The sequence below is a fragment of the Myotis nattereri genome (genome assembly GCF_964212035.1).
Source record: "Myotis nattereri genome assembly, chromosome: 9".
Classification (NCBI taxonomy): Eukaryota; Metazoa; Chordata; class Mammalia; order Chiroptera; family Vespertilionidae; genus Myotis; species Myotis nattereri.
Genome location: NC_138084.1, coordinates 5,433,755 through 5,460,399, shown reverse-complemented (window position 1 = coordinate 5,460,399; position 26,645 = coordinate 5,433,755). Strand labels below are relative to the sequence as shown.

The 26,645-nt window shown below is 60.3% G+C and overlaps 2 protein-coding genes and 1 long non-coding RNA gene across 5 annotated transcripts in view; 2 read left to right on the top strand and 1 right to left on the bottom strand.

Moving 5' to 3' along the window:
* The window catches only part of LOC308525093, a 42,175-nt gene extending 32,279 nt beyond the window's left edge, over positions 1-9,896 (top strand). For 2 of the 3 annotated variants that reach the window (XR_013996445.1, XR_013996447.1), the window contains exons 8-11: positions 3,918-4,039; positions 5,936-6,055; positions 7,831-7,886; positions 9,606-9,896. This is a non-coding gene — a long non-coding RNA (uncharacterized lncRNA). The remainder of the gene's footprint in view (positions 1-3,917; positions 4,040-5,935; positions 6,056-7,830; positions 7,887-9,605) is intronic. The other variant, XR_013996446.1, reaches the window with a different exon arrangement.
* Positions 1,476-11,555, bottom strand: OVOL1 (ovo like transcriptional repressor 1; the record flags this gene model as incomplete). Its single annotated transcript, XM_081099845.1, has 4 exons — positions 1,476-1,771; positions 2,031-2,220; positions 4,048-4,265; positions 11,456-11,555. The coding sequence occupies 4 exons, from the start codon at positions 11,553-11,555 to the stop codon at positions 1,476-1,478; spliced, it is 804 nt and encodes a 267-aa protein (XP_080955971.1).
* Positions 11,556-20,861: 9,306 nt separating this feature from the next.
* On the top strand, positions 20,862-24,241 carry AP5B1 (adaptor related protein complex 5 subunit beta 1). Its single transcript, XM_081099844.1, has 2 exons — positions 20,862-21,014; positions 21,110-24,241. Exons 1-2 carry the CDS (start codon positions 20,865-20,867, stop codon positions 23,597-23,599), a joined length of 2,640 nt encoding a protein of 879 aa, XP_080955970.1. The 5' UTR covers positions 20,862-20,864; the 3' UTR covers positions 23,600-24,241.
* Positions 24,242-26,645: the final 2,404 nt, after the last annotated feature.

Sequence of the window (26,645 nt, the reverse complement as noted above, 5' to 3'; positions counted from 1 at the left end):
CTTCCAGAACACAGCAGCGCCCATGCTCTGCAGGCAAGTAAAGCAAGTCTCCATGCAGAAGGCAGCGAGAGGCTCCTTGCCCTCAGCGGGCTGTGCGGTGCTGCTCTCTCTGGGCGCATCTTCAGGGGTGGCCCAGCAGCTGTGTTCTGTGGACCACTTTCAAGTGTGCCTTCTCGCTCTTCTTCAGCCCCTGCCCAGCTCTCCCCTCTGACCCACGCCCCATTCCTGTTACTGGCAGGAAACCTGCCAAGCTAAGGGAGCCTGGCGAGTCCCTCAGTTGGAGCCACTGGCTCGAGACCCAGCCTTGCTACTTGAAAAACAGAAAAAAGGCTACAAATATAACTTATTAGCTATCTAATACTGTCCTCCTGCTACAGGTTTCTGATGTGTCCCAATTTTTGGCTGTTGTTCTCAGGTTTTTGACTCAACCAGGAAAAGAGCAGGCCTCGTGGCCTGGCCTGGACTCTTCTGTGCTTCAGGCCACAGCTCTGGGCCTCTCAAAGATTCTCCCCACCTGGCTCACCCCTGAAGCTAGACCCAGACAAGCCCTCGACCTCCAAAACCATGAGCTGTTACGCACAAGTCTGTTAGCTGATCAGAAGGCCCTTGGTCGGCCCAGGCTGCCTGGAAGCAGTGGGAGGGAGGCAGAGCTGTGGTAGCGAAGAGCAGATGGGATGTGCTGTCCTGGTGGCAGGGGACCAGACAAGGCCCGAGGAAGGACACAGGTAGCAGGAAGCTTGGGGCGTCAGGGAAGCCACCCCAGAACCACGGCACAGAGCACGTGAAATGTCCAGGATAAATAGAACCTCATGGGAGAGAGATAAGCCAGCTCCATCCTCTCTTAAAAATAGTCGCCATCAGCACCAAAAATATATTAATATCTATACATTTGTCATCTTTTAAAAAAAGGGAATAAATCCTCCTTGGCACCTTGTCATTGATTTTTTAAAATGAGGTGATAGTGGAAAGGCCTCCCGTGTGTGCAGGCGTGCACATCTTCAGTGGTGCCCACGCGCCCGCAGAGGGCAGAGCCCTGCAGCCTTGGGCGTCAGAAGCACTGCCAGGCAGGTCATCGCCAAGCGCCACGGCTGTCTCTCACAGGCTGCTTTTTGCAGGTGCTCCTGGCCCTGCCACCCACAGGGGACCAGCAGCCCCACCCTGTGCTCAGAGGCAGAAAGGTCACAGGACCACCCTCCTCCGGGAAAGAGTTCCTGGCTCTGCAGGTGTGCTGCCTCCTCAAAGGCAGTCCTGGCCTGGCCCCTGCCCCAGACGTCTGCCCGTCTGCCCAGAATACAGGCTTGGATCAGCCTCCGCCCAAAATACAAAAAGGCCGACATGTGCGGAGGTCAGTGCGGGGCCGAGTGAGCACACATCCTGGGGCTTCAGTCCCGATCGCCAGTGTTCCAGCAGGAGGCCGCAGGAGGTGGCCTGGCCAGGCCGCAGGGTGGTGGCCCTTCCTGGGCCGGACGGCGCACTCAGAGGTGGTGGTTGCTCTGCAGCAGGGAGTTGACGGTGTTCTGCAGGGCCACGGCCACCTTCTTGGAGGTCTTGCGCAGCAGCGGGCTGTCAGGGTGGTGCTCCTTCAGGTGCAGGATGTGGCCCTCCTGGCTCTCGGACGTGCAGCCGCACTCCTCGCACACGTACAGCTTGGCCCGCCGCTCCTTGTATGCGTACTTCTGCTGCACGCCATGGATCTTCTTGAGATGAGACTCCAGGGAGCAGCGCTGCGTGAAGGCCTTGTCACACAGGCTGCATTTGTAGGGCCTCACGCCTGCGAGGAGGACAGGGCTGGGCGTCAGGGACCTGACAGCAGCTTCCCGGGCACAGAAAGGCCCGGCCACCTAACTCTGGGGAAGAGGAAGGGACGGAGGCCTGTGCATCTCCAGCTCCCCGAGGGCCCTAACTGCTGAGCTGAGGACGGCTTCTGCCCTGAGCTCCGGTGCCCCTCCCAGCCCCCCACCCCCAGACAGCAGGCCTGCCGAGTGTCCCACGTGGCCTCAGGCAGGCGCCAACCACGGGGCTCCTCTCACCAGTGTGGGTGCGGACGTGTCTCTTCAGGTCGAAGGTGTCATTGAAACCCTTCCCACAGTAGGTGCAGAGGTGCCTCTTGACGTCGTTGTGACACTTCATGTGGCGATTCAGCATGCGCTGGTAGGTGAAGGCCTTGTGGCAGATGTGGCAGGTGAAGAGGTCTCCACTGGGGCTGTCCCCCAGCGTCACCTGTGGGCAAGGACAGTCTCTGTGACAGATACCCAGCAGCTAGGACTGCAGGTTGGCAGGACACAAATGCCAGCCCCCAGACCCCCTGAGGAAAGTGACACCACCCGAGGCCACAGAGATCAGTGGTGACCGGAAAGAATCTCTGAGTCAATGTCAGCCTCCTGTGAGCTTCCCAAGTCCTCTTTCAAGGTTGCCAGCCAGCCCCTTCTTTTCTGGAGACGGGCAGGGAACTCCCTATATAGACAGCCCATTCATCCTCAGCGATTCTACCTGCTAGAACGTTCTCCCCTTTGCCGAGCCCAAATCTTTCCCTGTCGTTTCTGCTCTCCGTCCTCATTCTATGCCTTGGGACAGGGAAAAATGTCCACAACACTGTCTCCTGCACAGCCTTTCCCGGCGGAGACACCGCTGGGAGCCTGGGCCCCTCCAGGTGAGCCCTGCCCCTGGTTTTACTTGAGCCAGGCCCGACATGATATGGTTTGAGTCCCTTTGCTACCTGATGACTTGCTTGCTTATAAGCATTTTTCGTTTTGTTTTTTTGTAATTGTGGAAAATCTCAAATCTATTCCTAAGTGGAGATGTGGCCTCAATGCCCCACCTCTGTTAATGTTCTGAGGCTGCCTGTACTTGGTGGGTGGCCATCGCCAGCAACTTCTCCTGAGCTCCCTGTGCACTGGGTGCACCTGTCACACCGCACCTCGTCCTCTGTACCCTGGCCCCGGGTAAATGCTCCTTATTGCCAGCTAGTCAAGATCAGGATTCGCCCTAGCCAGTTTGGCTCAGTGGATAGAGCATCGGCCTGCAGACTGAAGGGTCCAGGGATCAATTCCAGTCAAGGGCACATGCCCGTTGCAGGCTCAATTCCCAGGCAGCCAATCAATGATTCTCTCTCATCTTGGATGTTTCTGTCTCTCTCTCCCTGTCCCTTCCTCTCTGAATCAATAAAAATAAATTAAAAAAAAAAAAAAAAAAGACCAGGACTCATTCCAGCACCTGCTCTCCGGTGCCCTCTGCTTTCTCTGCATCCCTCCCTACCTACTGGGGCCCCATGCTGGGAGGAAGTGGGTGTGGGGATCAGGGGCGCCCCGATGGTGCTGGCTCTCTGGCCAGCCCAGCACACATCTGGGTGGTTCCCCTTTCATTACGACACACACTTGGCCTCCGCAGGAAACAGAGGAAAGAACAGTACCCACTGCCAGCTTCTCCAGTCTTGGCACATGGACGGCGCTTCAAGAACGCTTCCACTGGATCAGCGCTGCGGGCGCCTCCGGCCTGGAGCTTTCAGGAAGGCAGGCCCGGCCAGGGCAGCCGGCGCAGGTGCGCTCCTCGAAAGCCTGGGGCATGTACCGCTCCCACTGCAGAGCACAGCGGGGCGCCCACCAGGCCTGCCCTAGGCGCAAGGCCTCGAGTGGCACTGGGTGAGGCGGAGACTGTCGAGCACGTGCCTCAGCCGATAGCCAACCACCAGGCCGACTCCAGACCTCACTCGCCTCGCTGCCCGATGGGCCCCAGGAGGTGCTGAGCCGGCCTCACTTCTCCCTGATTTTCCTAGGACTTCGGTGTGAACAGGCTCCCCTTGAGGCCAGAAATAAAACTAAACCCCCAGATGGACTCCCAAGGCTTAAATGTCCTTTGAACCCAGCTGCTGCTTCCCCGCATGACAGCCTCACTTTAGAGCCACTTTTCATCTCTTCCAGCCCCTTTCTATGCCCAGCGCAGGGTCACCTCTGCAGAAACCTGGACCCAGACCTCAGGCCGGTCTCCACTTAGGTCTCATTTGTGCCACATCTCCTGGGCTGTTCCTCAGAGACAGTGCGAGGTCAGTACCTTCATCTTGGTGCGCAAGAAGCCGTGGTCTCTGCTCTGGGGGTCTGCCAGGCGGCCCATGTCTTCAGACGGCAGCTGGGCCACCACGCAGGGTCCAGAGGCCACGCTGTAGCCAGAGTCTCGAAGGCTCATGTCCAAAGCCAGGGGGCACGAAGGGGGCTCAGCCACTGATGGCTCTGGCTCCGAGCAGGGCTGTGGCGGATAGAAGCCCAGGCTGACTGCAGAGAGAAGAATGGCCAGGTGAGGGGCTTGGAGAAAAGGGGATTCAGTGGGATTTCAGGAAGGCTCCCTGGCACTTAGCTGGCTGGACCTGGAGCCTCCATCCCACCCCTGGCAGGCATGTGGCAGAGCAGGGCTACCCCCAGCTCACTACACACTGCACCTCCCTCCTGCCCCATTAAGGTAATTACAGGTGACGCCAGCCAAGCGCCTCGACCCACAGGCCTGCCCGCTGAGTAATTTGTGTCTTAGCGGAACTGGGAGGACCAAACCTGCCCTGCCAATTATCCCTCCGGAGCAGTCTGCCTGCCCCACCTGGGCCAGTCCCTCTGGATTCCAGGCCTCATCCCTGCTCCTGCAAGGACAAAGGGCAGCCCTGGAGGCCTGCACCCAGGGACTCATCCCTGCCCCGGGAGAGTTCCTGGTGGCCTGAGCCACCCTGGGCCTCTCCTCTAGGCAGTTTAGCTGCTGGCTTTAGGGCATTGGGTGCTCCTAGCCCCTTCCTCCTCCGATTGGCCAGTCCCTGCCACTGTAGCCCAGAAGGGCTCCAGGGACCCCCCTCCCACTGGCCCAGCTTAGCAGGCAAACAGGCCAGGTGGGGTGGAGCAGGGAGGAGGTCAGGGAGCAGCAGGTGGATGCTGCGTAACAGTCTCCCGGGCACCTGCCCAGCTGTTGCGCAACCCTCCCCCACGGCAGGGACCGCTCGCTGTACAGTGAGGCTGGGCTCCCGCCCTCCTGGGCACCACCGCCCTCCTCGGCACCGATACCTGGCAGCCTTTGACATGACCGCTCCCCACGACAGACACCTCACACTGAACGGGGCCGGGGAGGCTTGGCCCTGGTCCCCACTAGGGAGGAGGAAGAGTTCTGAGTGACACAGGAAACAAGCCTCAGAGCTGGCAGCTGGGGCAAGCAATCTAATGTTTCAGTTTAGTCAAGAATTTTCTTCCAAAAAGGCAAAGCTCTGTACTTAAAACCCACACGTGAGGAGCATTTTCCAAGCCACAGAAGGAAAAACCCAGAGGGGCCAAGAAAGAAAGGATGAGTGAGCTTCAGGGAGAGGGACTTAGAAGGTTGAGTTGGGGTGTCAGGCCCATGACAAGGCCCACTGCCCACAGCTGGTGAGACAGAGGGACCCAGGCAGGAGGGCTGCTGCCCTCACCTCCTCTCCAGGCCACTGAGACAAGACCCAGGTGGACAGACGACGTGGGGGTAGGCAGAGGAACGTACGGATGGAGGGTGAATGTGAGACACCGAAGTTTCGGGAGAGGCCCCGGCTCTCGCCCCCTCAAAACACAACAAAGGTCTGACAGAGGAAGAATGCGCGGCCTGCCGCCCAAACCCGTTCTGCTGGCACTGGCGTCCGTCTGTCCGGGGGACTTTAATGAGCCACCTCATTCCGGGAGTTGATTCACCAGCGCCTGGCCCTGGCCTGGCCCCTGAGATGGCGTGGCACCTCCCCAGGCCCTGGAAGGCTGGCCAGCAAGCTCAAGCCGGGGGGTTGGGGTGGGGGGACACAACTCCTGTCTTGCTGCAAGGGCAGCTGTCTATATACACGGCCTGGGGGGGGGCTGGGGGGCACAGGGGCGTGTCTGAGTGTTGGCAGTTTAGCAGCTATTACAGATCTTGGCCAAGAATTCAAAGCTGAATGACTATTTCCATTTCTCAGTCCAGGTAATGGAACCTCTACCCTCTCCTGTCTTTCGGTGTCAGAGGCGTGAGTGAGGCTCCGGAGAGTGGGAGCCGGGCGCACGCGCACATGGAGCCGCAGAGGGAGGAGGGACAGCAGGTGAGGCAGCCGGTGTGGCTCGCGGTTCCCTCCTAATAGATGGGCTCATGGGTAGTGTTCCAAGGATCCACGCCAGTTTGGGGGGGACCCCGTGCCTGCCTCTCCCATTACAGAAACCTTGGAATGCTGGTGCTAAGGAACTGGGGACGCGCGCCCACCGGGCCTGGCCTCCTTGCTCCTCTAGCTCCCCCGAGGGCAGCCTCATGGCCGCCAGGGTGGGGATGTTTGCCTCATCCTAGCCACCTGCCGAACCTGTCCTCCTGCCACCCCCACAAGCGTGTCCCTGATGCTGCCGCACGCACAGGGAGTGCTCATCGGCGTGCCGCTGCTGTCACTGGGTGTCACCGAGTGTCACCGAGTGGCAGGAGGCAGGAAGCAGAACTGGTTGGGCCCGCCTTGTGCACCTCTGTCCCCTAATTAGATGTTTCCGGCAAGGCGGTGGCCGCTGTGGCTATTCATTGCCCGCCCACAGCTGTGGCGTGTGGCAAGGCCAAGGCCAAACCAGCCTGGCCCTCTCCTCACTCCCTCGGGGGTTTGCGGGTTCCCCTTCTGTTGCCCAACCTGCCTCCACCTGCATGGCATTGAGGGCAGAGGCCCAGAGCAGCGCCCATCTGAGGGCCTTCCCCTCCCTCACCCTCAGCAAGTCCTGTCTTTCTTAGATTGAAAACTACTGGGCCCTTCCTGGCCGGTGTGGCTCAGTTGGTTGAAGTGTCGTCCCACATACCAGAAGGTTGCGGGTTCGATCCCCGGTTGGGGAACATATGGAAGGCAACCAATCGATGTCCCCTCTCACATCAATGTTTCTCTCCCTCCCCTTCATCCCCCGTCTCTAAAATCAATAAGCATATCCTCAGGTGAGGATTAAATCTTTTTTTTAAAGCTACTGGGCCAAATACTGGACAGAGTGCCAGGCCCTGCTCCATCTAAGGCAGCCGTGGGCAAACTACGGCCCACGGGCCGGATCCAGCCCATTTGAAATGAATAAAACTAAAAAAAAAAAAGACCGTACCCTTTTATGTAATGATGTTTACTTTGAATTTATATTAGTTCACACAAACACTCCATCCATGCTTTTGTTCCGGCCCTCCGGTCCAGTTTAAGAACCCATTGTGGCCCTCGAGTCAAAAAGTTTGCCCACCCCTGGTCTAAGGCCTCAGGCCAGGGCTGGGCACGAGGTCTGGTCTCAGCTCTCTGGGGAGAGAGAGCAAGTGAAGCAGATGCGAGGATGCACAGCCTCTGAGCCTGGGGCTGGGGCTGACCTGGAGGGTGGGGGTCCACTGAGCTCTGAATGAGGTGGGGGGAACCCACTGCGTCAGTACATCCCAGGCTGGTGTCAGGCCGCCTGACACCCTTATCAGCAAGGCCAGGGGTCTTGTGCCCCAGCAGGTCAGTGAGCAATGCCCGAAAGAAAGCCAGTGCCAGCCAACTGGCAGAGGCCGCAGCCCCTGGAACACAATGGGTCTGTCCCTCAGCCTGGCGCTTCCATTCTGTGAACGCCGAGTTTTTCTCTCAGGCAGTGTCTTTCCCCGCTCCCCACCCACTTTTCATGCCGCGTCTGTAATGAAGTTGAAACTGTGCACTCAGCCCTCACACTAGGTGGATAGCCCTGACCAGGAACTACGGCCCGTTTGCATCCTTCCTACCCTCCCGTTCAGCACAGGGCTGGGCATCCTGCAGGATCCACACAAGACTTGTTGGAAGTGAACAGCGTTAAAAAGAAACCCTGATATCAACAAAGCCCATGCTTCGCTCCTGTCCTCCCTGTGCCCTCACAGCTCTCCTGCTGGGACAAACAGGTTGGCAGCCTGGGTGACGGCACCCCACGGGACAGGTAGGAGTCCCATCTAGCCCACTGCCCAGGCCCAAGTTGCTCTCTGTCCCCATCCACTGTCTGGCTGTCTGCTCTCCCAGCCTTGCTCCCTGGAGAGCTTGGTGACAAGTCGTTCACTGTCGACACTTCCCAGGAATCACAAGAGTAATCATCACCAGCCCCACGAGGGTAGCTCAGTTGGCTAGAGCATTGTCCCGATACGTCAAGGTTGTAGGTTCGATCCCCATTCAGGGCACATACAAGAATCAACCGACGAATGCATAAGTAAGTGGAACAACACCTCTCTCTCTCCTCTCTCTCTCTCTCTCTCCCCCCCCCCCCCACTCAAATCAATACATTTAAAAACATCATCATCATCATGATCACCAGAGGCCTAATCTCTCCCCACCCCCACACGTGTATTCTGGGACCCAAAGCTGACTTTCGTGGCCTTCAGGGCCAGGTGAGGAAACCCCAGTCTCCTGCACAGGAGCCTGTCTGCCTCCTCGGGGTGGGCATGTGCTGAGGAACTGGCAGAACAGGCAGCAGGGGCTCGAAGCAGAGGAGGGGGTGGTTGGGGACCTGCAAGAGGCCCTGGGATGCCCATGTCATTCCAGTTTCCGGGGCCATCTACCTTCAAGAGCCTTTGTGGCCTCCCGAGATTGTGAGAGACTGAGGTTGCACCTAAGGCCTGGGAGGACTTGCTCGGTGGGAGCTTCCCCTTCAGACCATGAAATGGAATTCGGCCCCTGGGTACAATGGGTGGGGGCATCCTCAAGAAACCAGCATTACTCCCAGCACTGCAGTCAACATTGACATAACAAAGGAGGAGACGGGGGGGGGGGGGGGGGGGGGCGGGGGGGGAGTGGAGGGCACCGCGGGTAGCATCTTAACCTTAACTGCAAACCCTTTCACCTCCCAGCGTGCATGCAGCCATCTCCCACCCCTGTGGCCCCCAGCCACTCCTGGGCTTGTCCTTGGCTTTGGGAGGAGAATGAGGCCCAAGGGAAAGGTTCTGCCCTGGGGATGTGTGTGGGGGGAACCTCTTCTTTTTTTTAAATATATTTTATTGATTTTTTACAGAGAGGAAGGGAGAGAGATAGAGCTAGAAACATCGATGAGACACATCGATCAGCTGCCTCCCGCACATCTCCCACTGGGGATGTGCCCGCAACCCAGGCACACACCCTTGACCGGAATCGAACCCGGGACCCTTCAGTCCACAGGCCGATGCTCTATCCACTGAGCCACACCGGCTTCGGCGGGGAACCTCTTGAACTGTGCCTCAGGGCGAGAGCCTGGAGTGCTGGTGGGACTGGGCCCAGGGCCTTCAGTCAGTAAAAGTACAACTCCTTCCGCTCTCTCGGGTGTTTCAGGGTCTCAGAGGGCCCTGGCGGGAAGGTCACACCTCAAACACCTCCCTGTTCCCAGCCCCTGCAGTGCCTCTCAGGGGGATGGATGGGGTCAATGCTTAACTGGTCACAACGTGCCCGGTCTGTGAGGTGGGGTGACGGAAACGTGCCCAGCCGGCTCCTGGGGTCACAGTCGACTGGTGATGGATGGCCCAGCCAGGGGACAGGCCAGCCCCCCCCCCCCTCCAGCCATCTGAGGCACCCGAGCGTGGCCCGAGAACATTCCATTTCTCATTTCCAAAAACGGTGGGGACACTCTCCAGTGTGCCACATGGCTTTTGAGACAAAATTAAGTTCTTTAACTTCGACCCTTTACTTGACTCCACAGGGCTCTCCCTGGCCAGAGCGATGAGGCCACCTCTCACACGCACCTCCATCCTGCAGGGCGAGTGGCCGGCAGGCCTCCCCACCTGGGTCCCAGCAGCAGGTGGCAGACGCCCAGAAGCCCTCCTCTGCGCCCGCTGGGACAGCCCTGGGCTGGAGGTCCCCTCAGCCACCCACCGCGGCCGCCAGAACTGCGGGGGGAATCACCAGGCCAAGGAAGTCAATGATTTCGGCAAACGGAATTTCTTTGTCCTTTGTAAAAGTCAACACACGATCTGTTCCTGATTGGGATGTGAAATAAAACTAAAAATAACAGCACAGCGAGTCTCCTGCAAGGCTCTCAGCTCACCTTTACCACAGTCCAAGTTCAGTTATCAGATCCCAGGGAGCAGCTAAGCAGCAAGTCAAACACAGGGGAGGGAGGAGGCGGGAGCGGGACGCTGTCCCTCACCTCACGGCCCTGCTGGACCTGGAACCCCCGCCAGGAACGCGGGGAAGCAAGAAACTGTCAACAGCCCGGCGCCGCTAGGCCACCTCCGGGAGGAGGCAGCTCACTCCCCTCTCGTGCCCGTTCCCGCCGGAGCCCCGGGGACGGAGGCCACGGACCGGGGTCTCGGCCGGAGAGAAGGCTGCGCTGGGACACATCCCGCCAGCGCCGCGGGCCTTGGGCCCCGGTGGGTCGGCCACGCAGGTAACCACAGCACCTTTTCCAGAAACGTATTCGGGGGAGAAACTGAGGCAAGAGCCCTCACAGGCCCCCACCGCCCTCATTTCTCCACTTTTCTCCAAGGCCTGGGGCGGTGCCAGGGAGCCCGCGGATCAAGGGTCAAAGTCGGTTGGTTAATTACAGCCTCTCCCCCCTTGGAGGCGCTGGACGGGGGTTTGGCACATCCCGCCCCACCCCCAGGCCCGGGGAGGGGGCGTCTGAGGAGCGGGCTTTCTCCAGGGGGCGGTTTGCTGGGGGAGGGGGAGGGGCGGGGAGGGGCGGCCACCCGGAGCAGAAGGTTCTGGGGCCGAGGGAGGAAGAGGCCGCCGCGTGAGAAGCAACGCAGGTTACTCATTCCGAGTGGCCTCCGACGCCGCGGTCCAGGCGTTTCCCAAAAATAAACGGGGTGCACCGCCTCCCGGGGCCCGGTCCCCTGACGGGGGGTGGCCGCCTTAACACCACTCCCAGCTCAACTGTGCCCGCTGCCAGGGGGAGCAGGCGTTTGTCACGGAGGTGGGCCCTGGTCCCCTCTGTCTCCCGGCCAGGGGCGCCCCCGCCGCCGGCCCTCACCGCGGCGCCCTCCCGGCCCGCCGTGCAGGTGGGGAGCGGAGAGGCCGGCGCAGGCGGCGCACACTCGGGTTTTCTCTCACGTTTCGCTCAAATCTCAGCCGAAACTCCAGCTCGCTCCCTGCCCCCCAAAGTGGCATCGCTCCAGTGCCCTCTTCCCGCCTCATAAAAGTCCCGACTTTCCGGATTTACGACGCGGGAGCGGGGGGTCGCCTGAGCGGTGACACACCCGGTTGCCTCCCCTGCGCCGCGGCTCGGGCCGGTGGAGGGAGGGGGTCGCCGCTCGGAGACGAGCGCCTCCGACCCGCCCGCTCCCGCCCGGCGCGGGGCCTGGGAACTGCGCTCCCCCGGCGGGCGGCCCCCGCCCCCGCCCCCGCCCCCACTCCTCTCCTTCCGCCGCCCCTGCCCTCCCCTCCCCCCCGGGCCGCGGGCTAACGGGGCTGCGGCCGCTGGAACCTGAAATCCGGCGCCCCGACTACGCCGGCCGCCGGGCTCGCGCCACTGCGCCTCACGCGTCCGCCGTCCCGACGGGGCCCGGGCTGGCGGGCGGCGGGGCCTCGGGGCCGCGGGCCAGGCCTCACCTGGCACGTAGATCTCGCCGCGCTCCTCGTCCGGGAGTTCACTCCAGTTCCTCTTGCACGTGGAGACGCACGGCTTCTTCACTAGAAACGCGCGCGGCATTTTCGAACCCCGCTCGCCCGGCACCGTCCGCTTCCGTCACCAAAGCCGGCGCCGTCCACCGTCCCGGCCGGGGAAGGAGGCAGGTCAGCGGAGAAGTCGCCGCAGCGCCCGCGTTCCGCCGAGAGACCGTGGCCGGACGCCGCGCGCCGTCCCCAGCTCCTCCGAACGAGGTCGCCTGCAGCCAGGTGCGCCGGGCGGGAGGCGGCCGCGGCAGGTGAGCGTCTCCGGGCTCGGCTGGCGTCCCCGCGCCGCTCGGGAGTCCTCAAGTGCGAGCCGGCCGGCCGGGCTCACGCTTTATTGGCTCGCGGCGGTGTGTGTTGGTGGCTGGGGCGGGGAGCGGGGGTGATCTGAACTAATTAGCTTGGAGCGGCCCGGGCAGCGACGGCGCATGCGTTGGGAAATAACGGTGACAACCCACCTATTTGTTACCTGTCGAACCGGTTTTCATTCCGCTGCTGGTGAGGTGGCCTCGCGGCCTGGGCGGGGTGGCCGGGCGGGGGCGGGGGGCGGGCGCCGGGCACCCAGCACCCGGCGGCCCAACCAGCCCAGCCGCCGCCCGCCCGCCCAGACCTCCCCGACGGGGCGCAGCGTTCGCCAACGGAGTTTGGGAGTTTCGGAGGGAGCAGGGGAGGGGAGGAGGCAACGTTATTTGCACCGGCGCTCGCACGCTCTGCGGGTGATGTAATGAAACTCGCCCAACTGGGTCCGGCCCGGCCCGGCGCGCCCCGGGCGCCTGGGGAGGCGCGAAACCGTCGGGCGGGAACGGGCGGCCCGGCCCACACTTGTTGAACCCGGCCCGGGCCCAGATAGCCCAGGAGCCCGATGGCTGGGCTGAGCAGTGCGTGGTTCAGCCCAGAGGTATTTGCTGGGCGCGGACTCCGTGCAGGAGGGCACGCGGGGCCCCGGAGCGCTCCGGCCGGTGGGCCGACGGGCGGCTACACGCAGGGCCGCCATGGAAAGGGGAGAGCGCCGAACTCGGGCGGGAAAGTGTGGAAGGCTTCCTGGAGGAGGGGGCGTTGAAACCGCTCTGAGTCCACCGAGATCCCGAAAGGCGCCAGGCCTTAGGCAGTGGGGTTTACACAGGCGCAAACACCCTCATCTTTGTCCCAAATGGACGGATTTCAGGTCCAGCAATGCCGGAGAGCCGCGGACTCCATAGGAAGTCAGTCCCGGCCTGGCTGCAGCCAGGACAGGAAGCTCATGTCGGCTTCCCCCTAGAGCCCACCCTTGGCCGAGGTTCTGCCTGGGACCTTCCCCAGCCGTTCATCGTGCTCTGCCCAGTGCCCAGGCCCAGCTGGAGGGAGACCCACCCTCCTCAGAACCTGTGGAGCGCTGGTGGCCTCCAGGAGGCTTGCCACTTGGACGCTAGGACTCAGCTGAGCTTCTCTTACTGACATAGTCAGGGGCAGGGATCGGACCCTTCTTTTTTGCTCTCTCCCTGCCCCATAATAAACATCTCGTAGTCCCAACCACACACACCTTCCTCACATATTGAATGTTTGCTGGAACAGATTAGGAGGAAATGAGTCTGAAAAATGAATTCACAGTTCAAAAGTCACAGGAGAAAAGGGTAGGGTAGCCTGCTGATGGCCTTTCCGGCATCCAGTTGAAGAGGACAGTTTTTCAAGGGGTGGCCCTGTACATCCCCCACGGGACGTCTGTGGAGCATCCAGCTGGGTGGGGAGAGTGTGGCCCTGGGGGGCAAATGAACCTCCTCCTCCACTCCTTCCTGGAACCTGTAGGTTTAGCTAAGGGGCTTTCCTTTCCATCCTGCTTCTTTGTCTGTCACCTGAGAATCCTATCACCACCTCCTAGGGTCCCTGTGAGGGGGATGTGGACTTGGCAGTGGGGGTAAATTCACCTCACCCTTCCCTTTCCTTTCCAGGGATCTGCCTTCAGGCAGCCCATGTCTGCCTGTCAACCTTCCACTCTTATCCCAGACTGTCTCTTCCAACTGACCCTAAGTGAGCACCTACTATGCGCTTACCTTTCGGATAAATCCTGGAGAAACAACATTGACTAACACAGTCTGCCTAGGAGAGAGGTGAATTTGGCTCATTCACTCAGTACATATTGATTGAGCACTCTGGTTGTGCCAGACCCTGACGGGGCTGGAACATAGTAAGTGCTTAGTGAGTACCCTGTTGTAGTCTTCGGAGGTGACCCTGGATACAAAAGGCAGTCTTTTTCATGGACTGGGAAGCAACTCAGATGTCCCCACTTGTGGAAAGAAAGTTACACAGTGTTTGGAATGAGGCCACAGGGAGGGAGCGATGTTCGCCCATGCTCTCTCTTCATACCTATCCTGTGCCTGGCATAGTGGGTTAGCAATATTGATTGAATGAATGAATATCCTATTTTTCTTGATTCATGTGACCCATTCAGCTTTTCCTGTTCCAACTTTTGGTATACTAGTACACAGAGATACAGAGCAAAGTTCTTTGTTTGTGTTTTGTTGTTGCTCTTAATCCTCATCTGAGGATATTTTTCCATTGATTTTTAGAGAGAGTGGAGGGGGAGAGACAGAGAGAAACATCACTGATGAGAGAGAATCATTAATCAGCTGCCTCCTGCATGCACCCTACTGGGGATGGAGCCCAGGCATGTGCCTGACCAGGAATCGAACCGTGACCTCCTGGTTCATAGCTTGATGCCCAACCACTGGGAAACACTGGCCAGCCAGAGCAAAGTTCTTTATTATAAAGAGAACAGTAGTGCAAATTCAGTCATAAGAGGCAACTGGCGCTGGCTGTCAGGGAGACTGGAGAGTCCTGGGGACTGTGGAGAGTGTGCTATCTGCAGGGGCAGTGACAGTTGAGCAGAGAAACCCAATGTGGCCACATCTGTCCATTTTCCAAGAGAAATAGGAAATCCAGGTTAGTATGTGAACGCTATTAGTTTAAAGTCGACTCGAAAAATTTTAAAACAGAATCTAATCTAATAAAAGAGAAACATGCAAATTGACTGTACCTTTGCTATGCCCCCAAACCACACCCACCAGCCAATCAGAGTGGCTATATGCAAATTAACCCAACCAAGATGGTGGCTGGCAGCCACAGAGCTGGAGGAAGTAGGAGGCTTAGGTTGCCCTGGCGATGGAGGAAGCCAAGTTTCCCGCCTGCCCTGGCCAGCTTTGGCCTCCGCTGAAGGCAAAAAAGTTTCAATTATAATCCCAGATACCTGCTTCCAGCCAACCTTCACTGGGAGCTTGGGTGGGTGGGGGCGGTGGCCAGCCTGCAAACAGCCATCAGCCCCTGACCCAGGCTGGCCACACCCTCATGGGGTGATGGTCCCTGCTGGGGGGCTTGGCCAGCCTGCAAACAGCCATCAGCCCCTCACCCAGGCTGGCCAGGCACCCCAGCGGGACCCCCACCCTGATCCGAGATACCCTTCAGGGCAAACCAGCCGGCCCCCACCCATGCACCAGGTCTCTATCCTATATAATAAAAGGATAATATGCAAATTGACCCTAAAAGCAGAACGACTGGGAATGACTGGTCACTATGACACACACTGACCACCAGGGGGCAGATGCTCAATGCAGGAGCTGCCCCCTGGTGGTCAGTGCGCTCCCACAAGGGGAGCTCTGCTCAGTCACAAGCCAGGCTGGTGGCTGCCAGTACAGTGGTGGTGGTGGGAGCCTCTCCCGCCTCCTCAGCAGGGCTAAGGATGTCCGACTGCAGCTTAGGCCTGCTCCCCGCTGGCAAGTGGGCATCCCCCGAGGGCTCCTGGGCTGCCAGAGGGATGTCTGACTGCCAGCTTAGGCCCAATCCCCCGGGGAGTGGGCCTAAGCCAGCAGGTGGTTATCCTCCAAGGGGTCCCAGACTGCAAGAGGGCACAGGCTGGGCTGAGGGACTCCCCCCCCCCCCCAAGTGCACAAATTTTTGTGCACCCGGCCTCTAGTGAGTTAAATAAAATACCTACTAGTATGTGGGTCAGATTTGTCTCAGGCTAATGGTGTGTGGCTTGTGGTTCATGGGCAGCTCTGAAACCAATGTGTACAAACTTGGGTAAACACCAAAGCTAAACTATGAGCCCCATGAAGACACTGTCTGCTCTGTTCACACGATGCCAGTTAGATATTATTCCTTAATTCCTTCATTTAGTCAACAAGTATTAATTGAACATCAGCTGTACACTAGGCACATAACCTGTAAAGGTCAACAGAAAGCTAAGGAAGCTATTATTGTGACACAGGACTTTAGTGATGGGATAGCGACAGACAGGGGTGCTGAGATCTGAAAGAGAGGTAGGAGCCAGCTGTGTAGAGCCAGCTGGGAAGAGCCTGACCTGCAGAAGGAACAGCTGGTGCGAAGACTCCAGAGTGGGAGTAAGCCTAGTGTGTGCGATGAACCGAAGGGAAAGGCGGCCAGATTGGGAGGGGAGGGGACGGGAGGGTGTGGGAACTGAGGTTGCAGAGGCAGGTGGGCCACATTGTGTGAGTCCAGTGTGGTGGGGGCTCAGGGTCTGGTAATGGGGGAATGGAGTGTGTTCGGAGGAGGGGTGTGTGTGAGGATGGCAGTAGGGAGACCAGTAAGGGAGGCTGCTTTTATAGTTGGAGCAGGACGTGACAGTGGCCTGGGTCAGTGCCAGCAGAGCCTTGAGCATTGACTCTGGGTGGACACCTCTCATAGGCATAGTGTGAAGGAAGGCGGAACCCCAGCAGGCTAGTGAGGACCATGCACCCCAGAGTGCTCGGCTGCCATCCGGAGCCGCCCAGGAAAAGCGAGGGCAGAGGTTGGGTGGAGGGAGAAGGTTCGCAACCAGCCTTCCTGTTCTCAGAGGCTCCCGGGAGGAGCCGGATGGTGTGGAGGCTGAAGCCCTCCCAGGCCAAGAGGGCTTCCAGAAGCTGAGATGTGCTGAGGGGACAAGCAGGAAAGAGCACTTGGCCAGTCGGGTGCCCCAAACTCTTCATCTTGAGGACCTGGACCTCAGTTTACACATCTGTGAAGTGGGGCTCCTAGTTCCTGCTCTGCTCCTCAGAGCCGTCTAATGATGCTAACAGTTTGCTTTTGCCGGAAGGCTAGCAGCCCTAGAAAATGAACTCAGCCTTAAAGCAGGCGAGTGGTGTCCCTTGGTCCCAGGCCTCTGCTCGGCTCAAACAATGGCTTTTCCAGCCTGACAGCAGCTGTGGAGGCTGCACAGCCCCTAACAGAGTGTGAAGTGCTGTGGGGGGTTGATTCCTTCATCTCTTGCTGAGTTCCTGCCCATGGGCCTCTCAGCCCACTGCCAGGGACCAGGGCCACATAGGGCTAGCAGGGAGTGGGGCGCTGCATGTGGGTAGAAAGCTCCTGAGGCGGAACTGGGGAGCATGGGCAGAGGGGCAGGCCCCCTGGGCCAGCTGGAGCCCGGGAACGCCGAGGGAAGCCATGGGTTCCTGTTGGAGGAGGCCAAAAGCCTGGTGAGGCTCACACTGGCCACATGTCTGACCTGCCAGACTTCATTTCATCCTCACAGCTGTCACAGCCTCTCCATCTCTGATACAGGAACCGTCTCGGAGTCTCAGGGCCTCTCCCTTCCGCTGGTTCTGTGAGTTCCAGCCACATCACTGCCCTTTGTCGTCCACTGATCAGGCCAAAGCTGTTCCCAGCTCAGGCCTATCCTCTGCTCTGCCTTGTGCCCGGAACGCATTTCGCTACTTGATGGCTGACTGCCTCTCATCACTCAGGTTTCAGCCAAATGTCCCCTTTTCTGAGAGGCCTCACTGACCTCCCCAGCTAGATCCTTGTCCCCTGGTCACCTCTGTCCCATGACCCTATTCTGTTCTCTTTGCAGCATCTTTGTTGTCTGTTCCCCTGCCCCCCATGAAAGTTCTGTACAAGAGGGACCTCTTTTAACACCATGTTAGTAGCTTTATTTAGATACTAGAGTCCGGGTGTGTGAAATTCATGCACGGGTAGGGTCCCTAGGCCTGGCCAGTGATCAGGGCCCATCAGGTTCCCCACCTCCCTGCCTCCTCCTTCCCTCACTCCCTCAGCACCCCACTGCAGCCGCTGGATGCCTGCCATGTTCCACGCCACCCCCTGGTGGTCAGCGCATGTCATAGCGAGTGATCGAACTCCCCAGCGGACATTTGCATATTAGCCTTTTATTATATAGGATAATTCGTAAACCAGAAAATCTATCCTTTCAAAGTATACAATTCAGTGGTTTTTAATATCTTCACCCATGTGCAACCACCACCTCAAATGAAACCCAGTACCCATTAGTAGTCACCCCATTCCTCTCAGCCTCTGGCACCCACTTCTCTGCTTTCTCTCAGGCATGTTCTTTTTAAAACATCTCCTGTCACCCCAATACATATAATTAAGCTGGTGTGGCTCAGTTGGTTGAGTGTCATCCCATGCAACAGGAGGTCACCGGTTCAATTCTCGGTCAGGGCACATGCCTGGATTTGGGGCTCAATCCCCGGTCGGGGGGAGGAGTGGGCATGTGGGAGGCAGCCAAAGTGATGTTTCTCTCTCGTCGATGTTTCTTTTGTTTTTGTTGTTTCTCATTGATGTTTCTACATCTCTCTCCGTCTCTCTGAAATCAATAAAAACATATTGAAATAATAAAATAAAACATCCCTGTACCCCCAGTGCCCAGTGCTGTGAGGACGGGTTGGTCACATCCCCCACTTTGTAGGTGAGAAAACAGGCTCAGGACCCCTCAGAAAACTGATTTTCCCTGTTCCGAGCCTGTGTTTATCATCTCCCCGGAACTAGGCTGCACTGGGGAGGAGGGGACTCAGCAGGAAGAGGAGTGAGGTGTGGGCATCGAGGGGGAGTTCCCTTCTTGGCTACCTGGCTGAGGCCCACCCCTGGGCACCTCTGGGAGGTCTCCTTCAGAGGCAGGTCAGCGACTGCAGATTGAGGGGACATTCATGCCCTCACTGCTGGTGGGCTGAGTTCAACTCTATGCCTGTCCTGTGCCAGGGACAGACCAGCACCACCCTCCCACTTGGAGCAGGGCAAGCAGCTGAGGGCAGGGCCCATCCCGGGAGGGTTGAGGGCAGCTGGTATGGGAGGAGGGCCAAGTCAGGGCCGCGCGGGGCAGTGTGTTTAAGTCCAGGCTCCACTTCGTAGGAGCTCTGGGACTTGGGGCAAGTGACTGCACCTCCCTGGGCCTTCCTTTCCCATCGGAATGGCACCCATCCGTGGGTCCCTCAGGCTTGTTGTGAGCCTGAGTCCATGTGGATGAGCCCACCACAGCGTCGGGCCCCACATGGGGTGCCCTCCCTTCAGGCCCTGGGCCCAGTGGAGCCCAGGCTCAGAAAGGCTGGTGGCTCTCAGAGGCTGAGTGGGGGCCAGAGCAGCGTCAGATTTCCTGACCCTTTGAAGCCTGTCTCCTCAACTGTAAAAGGGGTTTAATAATCAGTCCTCCCTCCCTGTGAGCGGCCAGGGCTGGGGATGTGCAGTTATCAGCAGCCTCTGGGCCTCAGACGGGGAAACCAGACAGGCTCCCTCCCAGGGCCCTCTCATCCTGGCCTCTTTCATCTTAGGCTTAATTACCCAGGCCGCCCCACCCCACAGCCTCTTGGGGCGGGGGGTGTCCTCACTCCCATTTTATAGATGGAGAAACGGAGGCACCTAGAAGGAAGTGGTTTGGGGCTGCCGCCTGTGAGTCAACTGTGGAGCCAGGGGCAGAGGAGCTGGGACAGGCTTTCCAGTCGGACCTGTCCCTGGGGGTGGATGCTGGTCTCCATCCCCCTGGCACCCCAATAGCCTCTTTTCCAGCTACTCCATCACTTCCATCTGGAGGGCAGCAGGTTGGGGAGGGAGGGAGGGACCTGTGAAGCCTGGAGGAAGGAGAGAAACTAGTTCGCAGCTGCTGTTACAGGGCTCAGGTCTGTTTCATCTTCAAAGCCGGCTAATGAGAGCCGCAGGCCTTAGGCCAGTGGGCTGTGGGGTCCGGCCGCCTGCAGTTCTGTGCCGGGGAACCTGCAGTCATTGGGGCATCACAGCCTTGGTCCCCGGCCCAGGAGCGGCTCTTAGGGGACCCCTGGCCCAGTTCCCTTGGTGCCACTCAAAGCCTTGACCCAGCCCTCTGGAAGTCAAGAGTGCGGGGTGCCCGCAGTCCTGGGCCCCAGGTCTTCCCCCGCGAAGCCTAGGTTTCCCATCGGTGCGAGGCGTGCGGGGTCCTGACGCCGTGACACGCCAGGCGCTGCAGGCCGCACCTCTGCATCCCGTTGTTCTCCGGCTTCATCACGGTTTATGGTCTTGTCTCCAGCTCTACACCGGCCCGGCAGCCGCGACCATGGCCGACCGTCGGTGCCGCCTCTGGCAAAAGTCAGCAGCTTCCTCCCGCCGTGACCCGGGCGCCGGCTCCGCGCCCCCAAGCCGAGCGGGTGGGGGCTCCCCAGGCCGGCGTCGGAGAAGCGAAGCCAAGCCCTGAGGCACCTGCCCGACCGGTTCAGCCAGGGCCGCGGCGCGCGCTTCCTGCGGGAGCCCTGGAACCGCACCTTGCGCACCCCCAGCGGCCACCTTGGGAGCTGGAGCGCCCGCACCCGACACCACCCCGGGAAGGCGCGCGGCTGGCGCGGGGTGCGGTGCGCCCGGGCGCCGGCGGGGGGCGCGCAGGTGGCCAACCCGGGGTCGCTGTCCACCCGAGGGCCCTGGGATCGCAGCTCGCGCGCGAGCGGACCCCGGCCTCTGGGAGGGGGGGCCACCCAACTCCACCGCCCCTGCCCCGGCCTGCGGCGGTTTCGGGGAAGGGGGGCCGGTGCGCAGCGGGACAGTTACTCAGCCCCAGCGAAACCGGCGAGTCGGCACCTGCCGGCCGGGTGGGAGGGGGAGGCGGCGGCCCCGTTACGGCCTCGCCCCGCCCGGCCCGGCCTCCCACGCGCCTCGAGCCCCGCCCTGCGCTGCGCGTCCCGCCCCGCGCCGCCCGCCCGGAAGGAGCCGGCTGGCTGGGGCGCCGGCGGCGGCTGAGTCAGGGGAGGTAAGCGCGGCCGCCCGTTACCGCAGGCGCTGGGGACCGGGGTGGCGCTGTGGTTTCGGTGCCGGCCGCGGGCGGGCGGTCTAATGAGCCCTCGGCACGCACCCCGCGCTGGCGCCCCGCCCGGCATCCCCGCCCCTGTTCTCCCGCGTTTCTGCCCCGCAGGGATCCTGGCGGCCCCCCAGCGTCACCCTGAAACCTCTCGGTTTTATATCGGGGCCCAGGCACGGGGTCCCCGCTGGCGTTTGCGCGTAGTCGAGGGTGGCTGAGGTCTGCAAAGGGCTCTGGGGTGACGATGCCTCCTTCGGGGTTGGCGGGTCTCGCGGCTGCCGGCCTGATCGCCCCCCCCCCTCCCGCCCCGCGCTCCTCCAGGGACCCACGTGCCTGACCATGGGGCTCCTGAGCCGGGAAGCCTGGGCCCAGCGCCTGGGCGCCTTCCGGGCCAGCCCGTCCACCTACATGGCAGCTCCCGAGGGTGAGGATCTGGGTCGTGACCTGCTGAGCGACCTGCGGAGTGAGAAGCTGAGCGAACAGACCAAGGTAGGCCCTGAACGCCCCGCCCCTGCCCTGCCCCGTATGGTCTCCTCAACCCACTGCGCTCTGAGCTCCATCTTCTCCAAATCTCCCATCCCCAGGTTTCCATGTTGGCCCTGAGCTTGGAGTACCCAGCCCAGTTGTGGCCAGATGCCCCTGCAGCTGAGGCAGCTGCCACCTCCCTGTTGGATACCCTGGTCCTTCTACCCCCGCGGCCATCAGCTCTGCGGAGGCCCCTGTTACTGGCAGCAACCACAGCCCTGGTGACCGGAGGTGTGCTCGGCCCCACCTCCGGGGCCTCCCTGCGGCTCCTGCCCCTGCTGCTCGGCTTGGCTTCAGGTGGTGATCTGGGGCGAGGCTTTGGGCCCTCCTCGGAGCAGCGACCCCTGCAGGCCACTGCGTGCGAGTGCCTGCGGGAGCTGGAGAGCTGCAAGCCTGGGCTGCTGGGGGGCTGCCTGGGGCTTCTTCGTGGCCTGTTGGGACAAGAGGGCCCCGTGGCCCCTGTCCAGCCACTCAGCCTGCTGCTGGCACTTGCCCTGCGAAACACCTTGGTGATACAGGCTAGGGCCAGGGCCAGCCTGCAGGGCCTGCTCACAGTCAGGGCTCCTCCCCCTGGGGGTGGCCCCTGGAACTGGACACTAGCTCAAGAGGGCGATGCCCACCTTCAGCCCCAAGCGCCCAGTTGGCCGGCAGCTGAGGAGGAGTGTGGCCTTTCAGCGCTAGAGCCCAGCCCCGAAGAGGCCCGGGAGCTGCGGGCTGCAGTGGCCCAGCTTCTGGACACCTCGTACCTGCTCACACCTGTGGCCCAGGCCCAGCTTCTGTGGCTGCTGGGCTGGGCCCTGCGGGGTCTGCGGGGACAGCCGCCAGTGCTCTTCAAGCCACAGTTGGTACGGCTGCTGGGCACAGCCCAGCTGACACTGTTGCACGCTGTCCTGGCACTGAAGGCGGCCTTCGGCGAGGCACTGTTCACAGCCCAGGATGAGGCCTTGTTGCTCCGCCGGCTCACCTTGGCCGCGCAGCACCCAGCCCTGCCCCTGCCCGCCCATCTCTTCTACCTGCACTGCCTCCTGAGCTTCCCAGAGAACTGCCCGCTGGGCCCCGCCGGTGAGGAGGCTGCCCCGCTGCTGCTGGAACCGCAGCTCTGCCGTGGCCTCCTACCCAACCTCCTTCATGACCCGATGGCCCTGCTGGCCCGCCTGCACCTGCTGTGCCTTCTCTGTGCTGAGGACGAACAAAAGGAGGAGAAAGGACAGACTCAGAGCCCCTGCCACTACTTGCAGGAACTCCTGGCCGGCCTGCAGCAGAGGGCGGCCCTTCCCGGAGGCCCCCGGGCCCTGGCTACACTCTGCTTCCAGGCGTCATACCTCGTTGCTCTCTGCCTGGCCGGGCACCATACAGTGCTGGCACCCTTGGCCCACGGGCTGGCCCAGCTCTACCGAGCCCGGCCTGCGCTGGCTCCCCATTTTGTTGACCTCTTGGATCGAGTGGCCCCGGAGCTGGGGGAGCCCCTGCGGGTGGTGTTGCGGCAAGAGGTGGTGTCCAGGCCGGGTGGGGGTGAGGCCCTTCGTTGGCACCTGCAGATGCTGGCAAAGGTGGCAGACAGGGACGCTCAGAGTGCCACCCTCGGTTTCCTGCAGGCTGCAGCGGCCCACTGCACGGACTGGGGCCTCCAGCAGGCCTTGCTGCGAGTCTGCCGGGCCCTGCTGCGGGCGGGGGTTGGCGGAGGCCTGGCGGACTTGCTGCAGGCGTTGGCCAGGCAGCTGGAGGACCCTGATGGGCGGGACCACGCACGCCTCTACTACGTCCTCCTGAGCCACCTGTCAGGGCCCAAGCTGGGGGTGGCGCTGGGCCCCTCCCTTGCTGCACCTGCACTGACCTCTTCGCTGGTGGCCGAGAACCAGGGCTTTGCCACGGCACTGATGGTGCAGGAGGCCCCAGCCCCGATTCGGCTGAGCGTGGGGCCCCAAAGGGCTGAGGGCCCGGTCCCAGTGCTGCAGCTCCAGGTAGAGGTGCTGGAGCCCGTGTACTCTCTGGAGCTGCGCTTCCGAGTGGAAGGACAGCTCTACGCACCCCTAGGGGCCGTCCACGTGCCCTGCCTGTGCCCTGGCCGCCCGGCCCGCCCTCTGCTCCTGCCCCTGCAGCCCCGGCGCCCGGCCCCGGCACAGCTGGATATCCGTGCTCTTTACACCAAGTCCACTGGCCTCACGTGCTATACCCACCTGCCACCCCTGCCTGTGAAGTTCGCTGACCTCTTCCTGCCTTTCCCGAAGCCCCCCGAGGGTGCCAGGTTAGCCTTCTTTGAGGAACTGTGGGGCTCGTGCCTGCCAAAGGGCACCGAGAGTCGCTTGTGGTGCCCTCTTGGGCCTCAGGGTCTGGAGGCCTTGGTGTCACGCCACCTGGAGCCCTTTGTAGTGGTGGCCCGGCCGCCCACTAGCTACCACATAGCCATCCGCCTGCCCCCGGACTCCAAGCTGCTGCTGCGGCTGGAGGCAGCCCAGGCGGACGGAGTGCCCGTGGTCCTGCGGACAGATGCCTGGGCTGTGCTGCCCCTGGTGGGGGACTACCTCCGCGGGCTGTCGGCTGCGGTCTGAGCCCCGGCTGGGCTGGGCCAGGTGGGAATGGGACTGTGGCCCTTACAGGGTCTTGTCTAAGACGGGCAGCTGCGGAGCAGGACCCAGTCCTATGGATCCTTTGTTCAAAAACTTCCGTTCACCAATGACCCTCGTTTGTTTTCTTCTGGGCCCTAATCGGGAGCAGGCCCCTGGGATGGGGTTAGAGGCTCCCCGAAAGCTTCTAGAGTAGGAACCCCCCAGACTGCGGGGCTCTGAAGTTCTCTCCTGGCAAATAGCCTGGGATTCTCCAGAATCTCTGCTTCCCAGAGGGTCTGGTCTTGCCCAGAGCTCCCCAGTAATTTAGGAATGAGCCTGGAGCTAGGGGGCCTCTCACCTGTGGGCCCGCGCTTTTCAGCTCCTGAGGGTTGCAGGGTCCCTGACCCCGGGAGCTTAGGCTAGAAACAGTGAGGAGACTGCAGTGGCTGCTTCCCTGGGGAGCGAGGCTCCCCCAGGCTGGGGAGGGGAGCCAGCTCTAGGAAGGGCCTGCTGGTACAGTTTCAAGGCTGAGGGGGCCTCATGGTCTGGGCCAAAACGAAGCTGGGTTTTCCTTACCCCATCAGTGGACCTCGAAATCTTCCTCTAAGAACCACCCCCTCGTTCTTATTCCAAATATGCAAAATACTCAGGATTCTGATGTGTGTTTTTTAATCCTCACTGGAGAGTGTGTGTATGGCTTGACAGTGCTGCTCAGTGGATAGAGTGTCGGCCCTCAAACCGAAGGGTCCTGGGTTCAGTTCTGATCAAAGGCACGTACCTGGGTTGCAGGCTCAGTCCCTGCCCCAGTAGGGGCACATGCAGGAGGCAGCCAATGTGTCTTTCACATTTATGTTTTTCTGTCTTCCCCCTCCCTTTCACTCTAAATATCTATGGGAAAACACCCTTGAGTGAGGATTAACCTAAATAAGTAAACACAGTTGTGTGTGTGTGTGTGTGTGTGTGTGTGTGTATTTTTTCCCCATTGATTTTTAGAGAGAGGAGAAGGAAGGACAGGAGAGAAGCATTGATGCTAGAGAGAATCGATTGCCTCCTGCACATACCACGTCTGGGGCATGGTGTAGAGGTTTACCATCCTGGAGCGGGTTTCTGTTGCCACATTCAGAGCAAAGCTCTGCACGGGCCATGGGGACACAGCCCTCACCCTCTGCCCTGGGGCCAGCCCCCAGGAGCTCACAGGAGCAGCAGTCAGCAGTGCTGGGTGGAGAATGGCCAGAGGCTTGAGGGGAAGGGCCTCTTCTGCCACCCTGCCTCCTGGGCCCCCAGCTGAGCCTCTCCTGTTGGGCTGCCTAGGAGAGGAAAGAAGGGCCTGGGACAAGTGGGGCCATTACAGGTCGGGGGTCAGGTGGTCTGTCCCAAGGTTGAGCTTCAGCGACTTGCTGTAGATCCGGGCAAACCCTGCAACACGCTTCTCCAGCTGCTTCCAGCAGAAAGGATCGAAGGCAGAACCGGATGCTTAAACTAGGGGTCCTCAAACTACGGCCCGCGGGCCACATGCAAATACAAATATTGTATTTGTTCCCGTTTTGTTTTTTTACTTCAAAATAAGATATGTGCAGTGTGCATAGGAATTTGTTCATAGTTTTTTTTTTAAACTATAGTCCAGTCCTCCAACGGTCCAAGGGACAGTGAATTGACCCCCTGTTTAAAAAGTTTGAGGACCCCTGGCTTAAACCCCTGGGGAGGCTGGAGAATGGGCCTGCAGGAGGCCACGGCTGGGCTGTTGGGTTCCAGAACATACTCCCCTGCCTGCAATCCAGCTCTCAGCACCCAGGAAGCTGGTTCCGGCCCTGGAACATGGGGTGGGGCTGCCTTCACTGCCTCGACTCTGCCCACAAAGCCAGGGAGCTGAGGCTGCTGCAGAGACTGGAGCTGCAAAGGGCTGCGGCCTCACTTCCCCATCCACACTGTTCAGAGGGCATCTAGTGAGTGGGACCTATTTCTCAGGCACCACAGCTGTAACTATTCGTTTTTTTAAAAATCCTCAGCCAAGGATATGTTTGGTTTTTTTTAATTGATTTTAGAGAGAGGGGAAGGGAGAGAGAAATATTGATGTGAGAAACATCAATTGGTTGCTTCTTTACACGCTCTGACTAGGGATTGAACCCGCGGCCTTTTGGTGTGTGGGCTGATACTCCAGCCACCTGAGCCACCTGGCCAGGGCTGAATTACTCTTGAAGAGAGGACAGCTGTGACTCTTGGGGTCACGGGTACCCAGCTGGCTGCAGGCTTCCTTTCTCCACACTCAGGTTTTGCCTCTCCCTGTCATCTTTTGCAAGGGGAGGGGCTGGGGGTGGAGTAGGAGAAAAGGTAGAGTGTGGTCAACCCAGAACGGGGTGGTGGGGAGCTCACTGAGCGTGCCTGCTGTGGGGCCCGGGCTGGGGTGTGACTGCTGTTGGCACATGGACGGGTCTGGTGTCTTAACTGTCCATCTTTCTGTGCTGCTGCCATGGCTGGGACCTGAGTTGCAGCCGTAAGTCACACCCTGGGCATCTCTGGGCGTGTTGTGGGCTGTACAGCTACTGTGTAACGCACTTGCATCCAGCTGTAGCCCCAACCCCGGGCGCTGCAGGAGGTTCGGTGCCCAGACCACAGCCTACAGCCCTTGACCTGTGGAGGCACGAATGGGTACGGATGGCTGGAAGGATGGCTGGTGAGTCCTTACATGGGCCGATTATCTTAATCTTGGGCAAAGGATTAATGCCATCTTCTGCATCTGAAGTCAAAAAGAAAGAAAGCAGGTGCGTTTTCCGGACTCCTATGGTACCTGGGAAATTTGCTGTGGTGAAAATGTTTAAATATCAAAGAACTTCCAACACAGTATTCACACATCTCCCAAGCAACTCTTCCAGGAGGAGACCCTGTCGAATACAGACAGCTCTGCCAGCCTCAGCGGAGCCACCGAACGAAGCCACAGAAACCCCGAGGATCACAGGTCCAACTTTTTAAGGGCCCACGGGACCTGGTTCAGGTCAGGTAAGATACGCAAACCACCTACTCTTTCAGGCTCAATTGCAAAAACTGGCTCCCC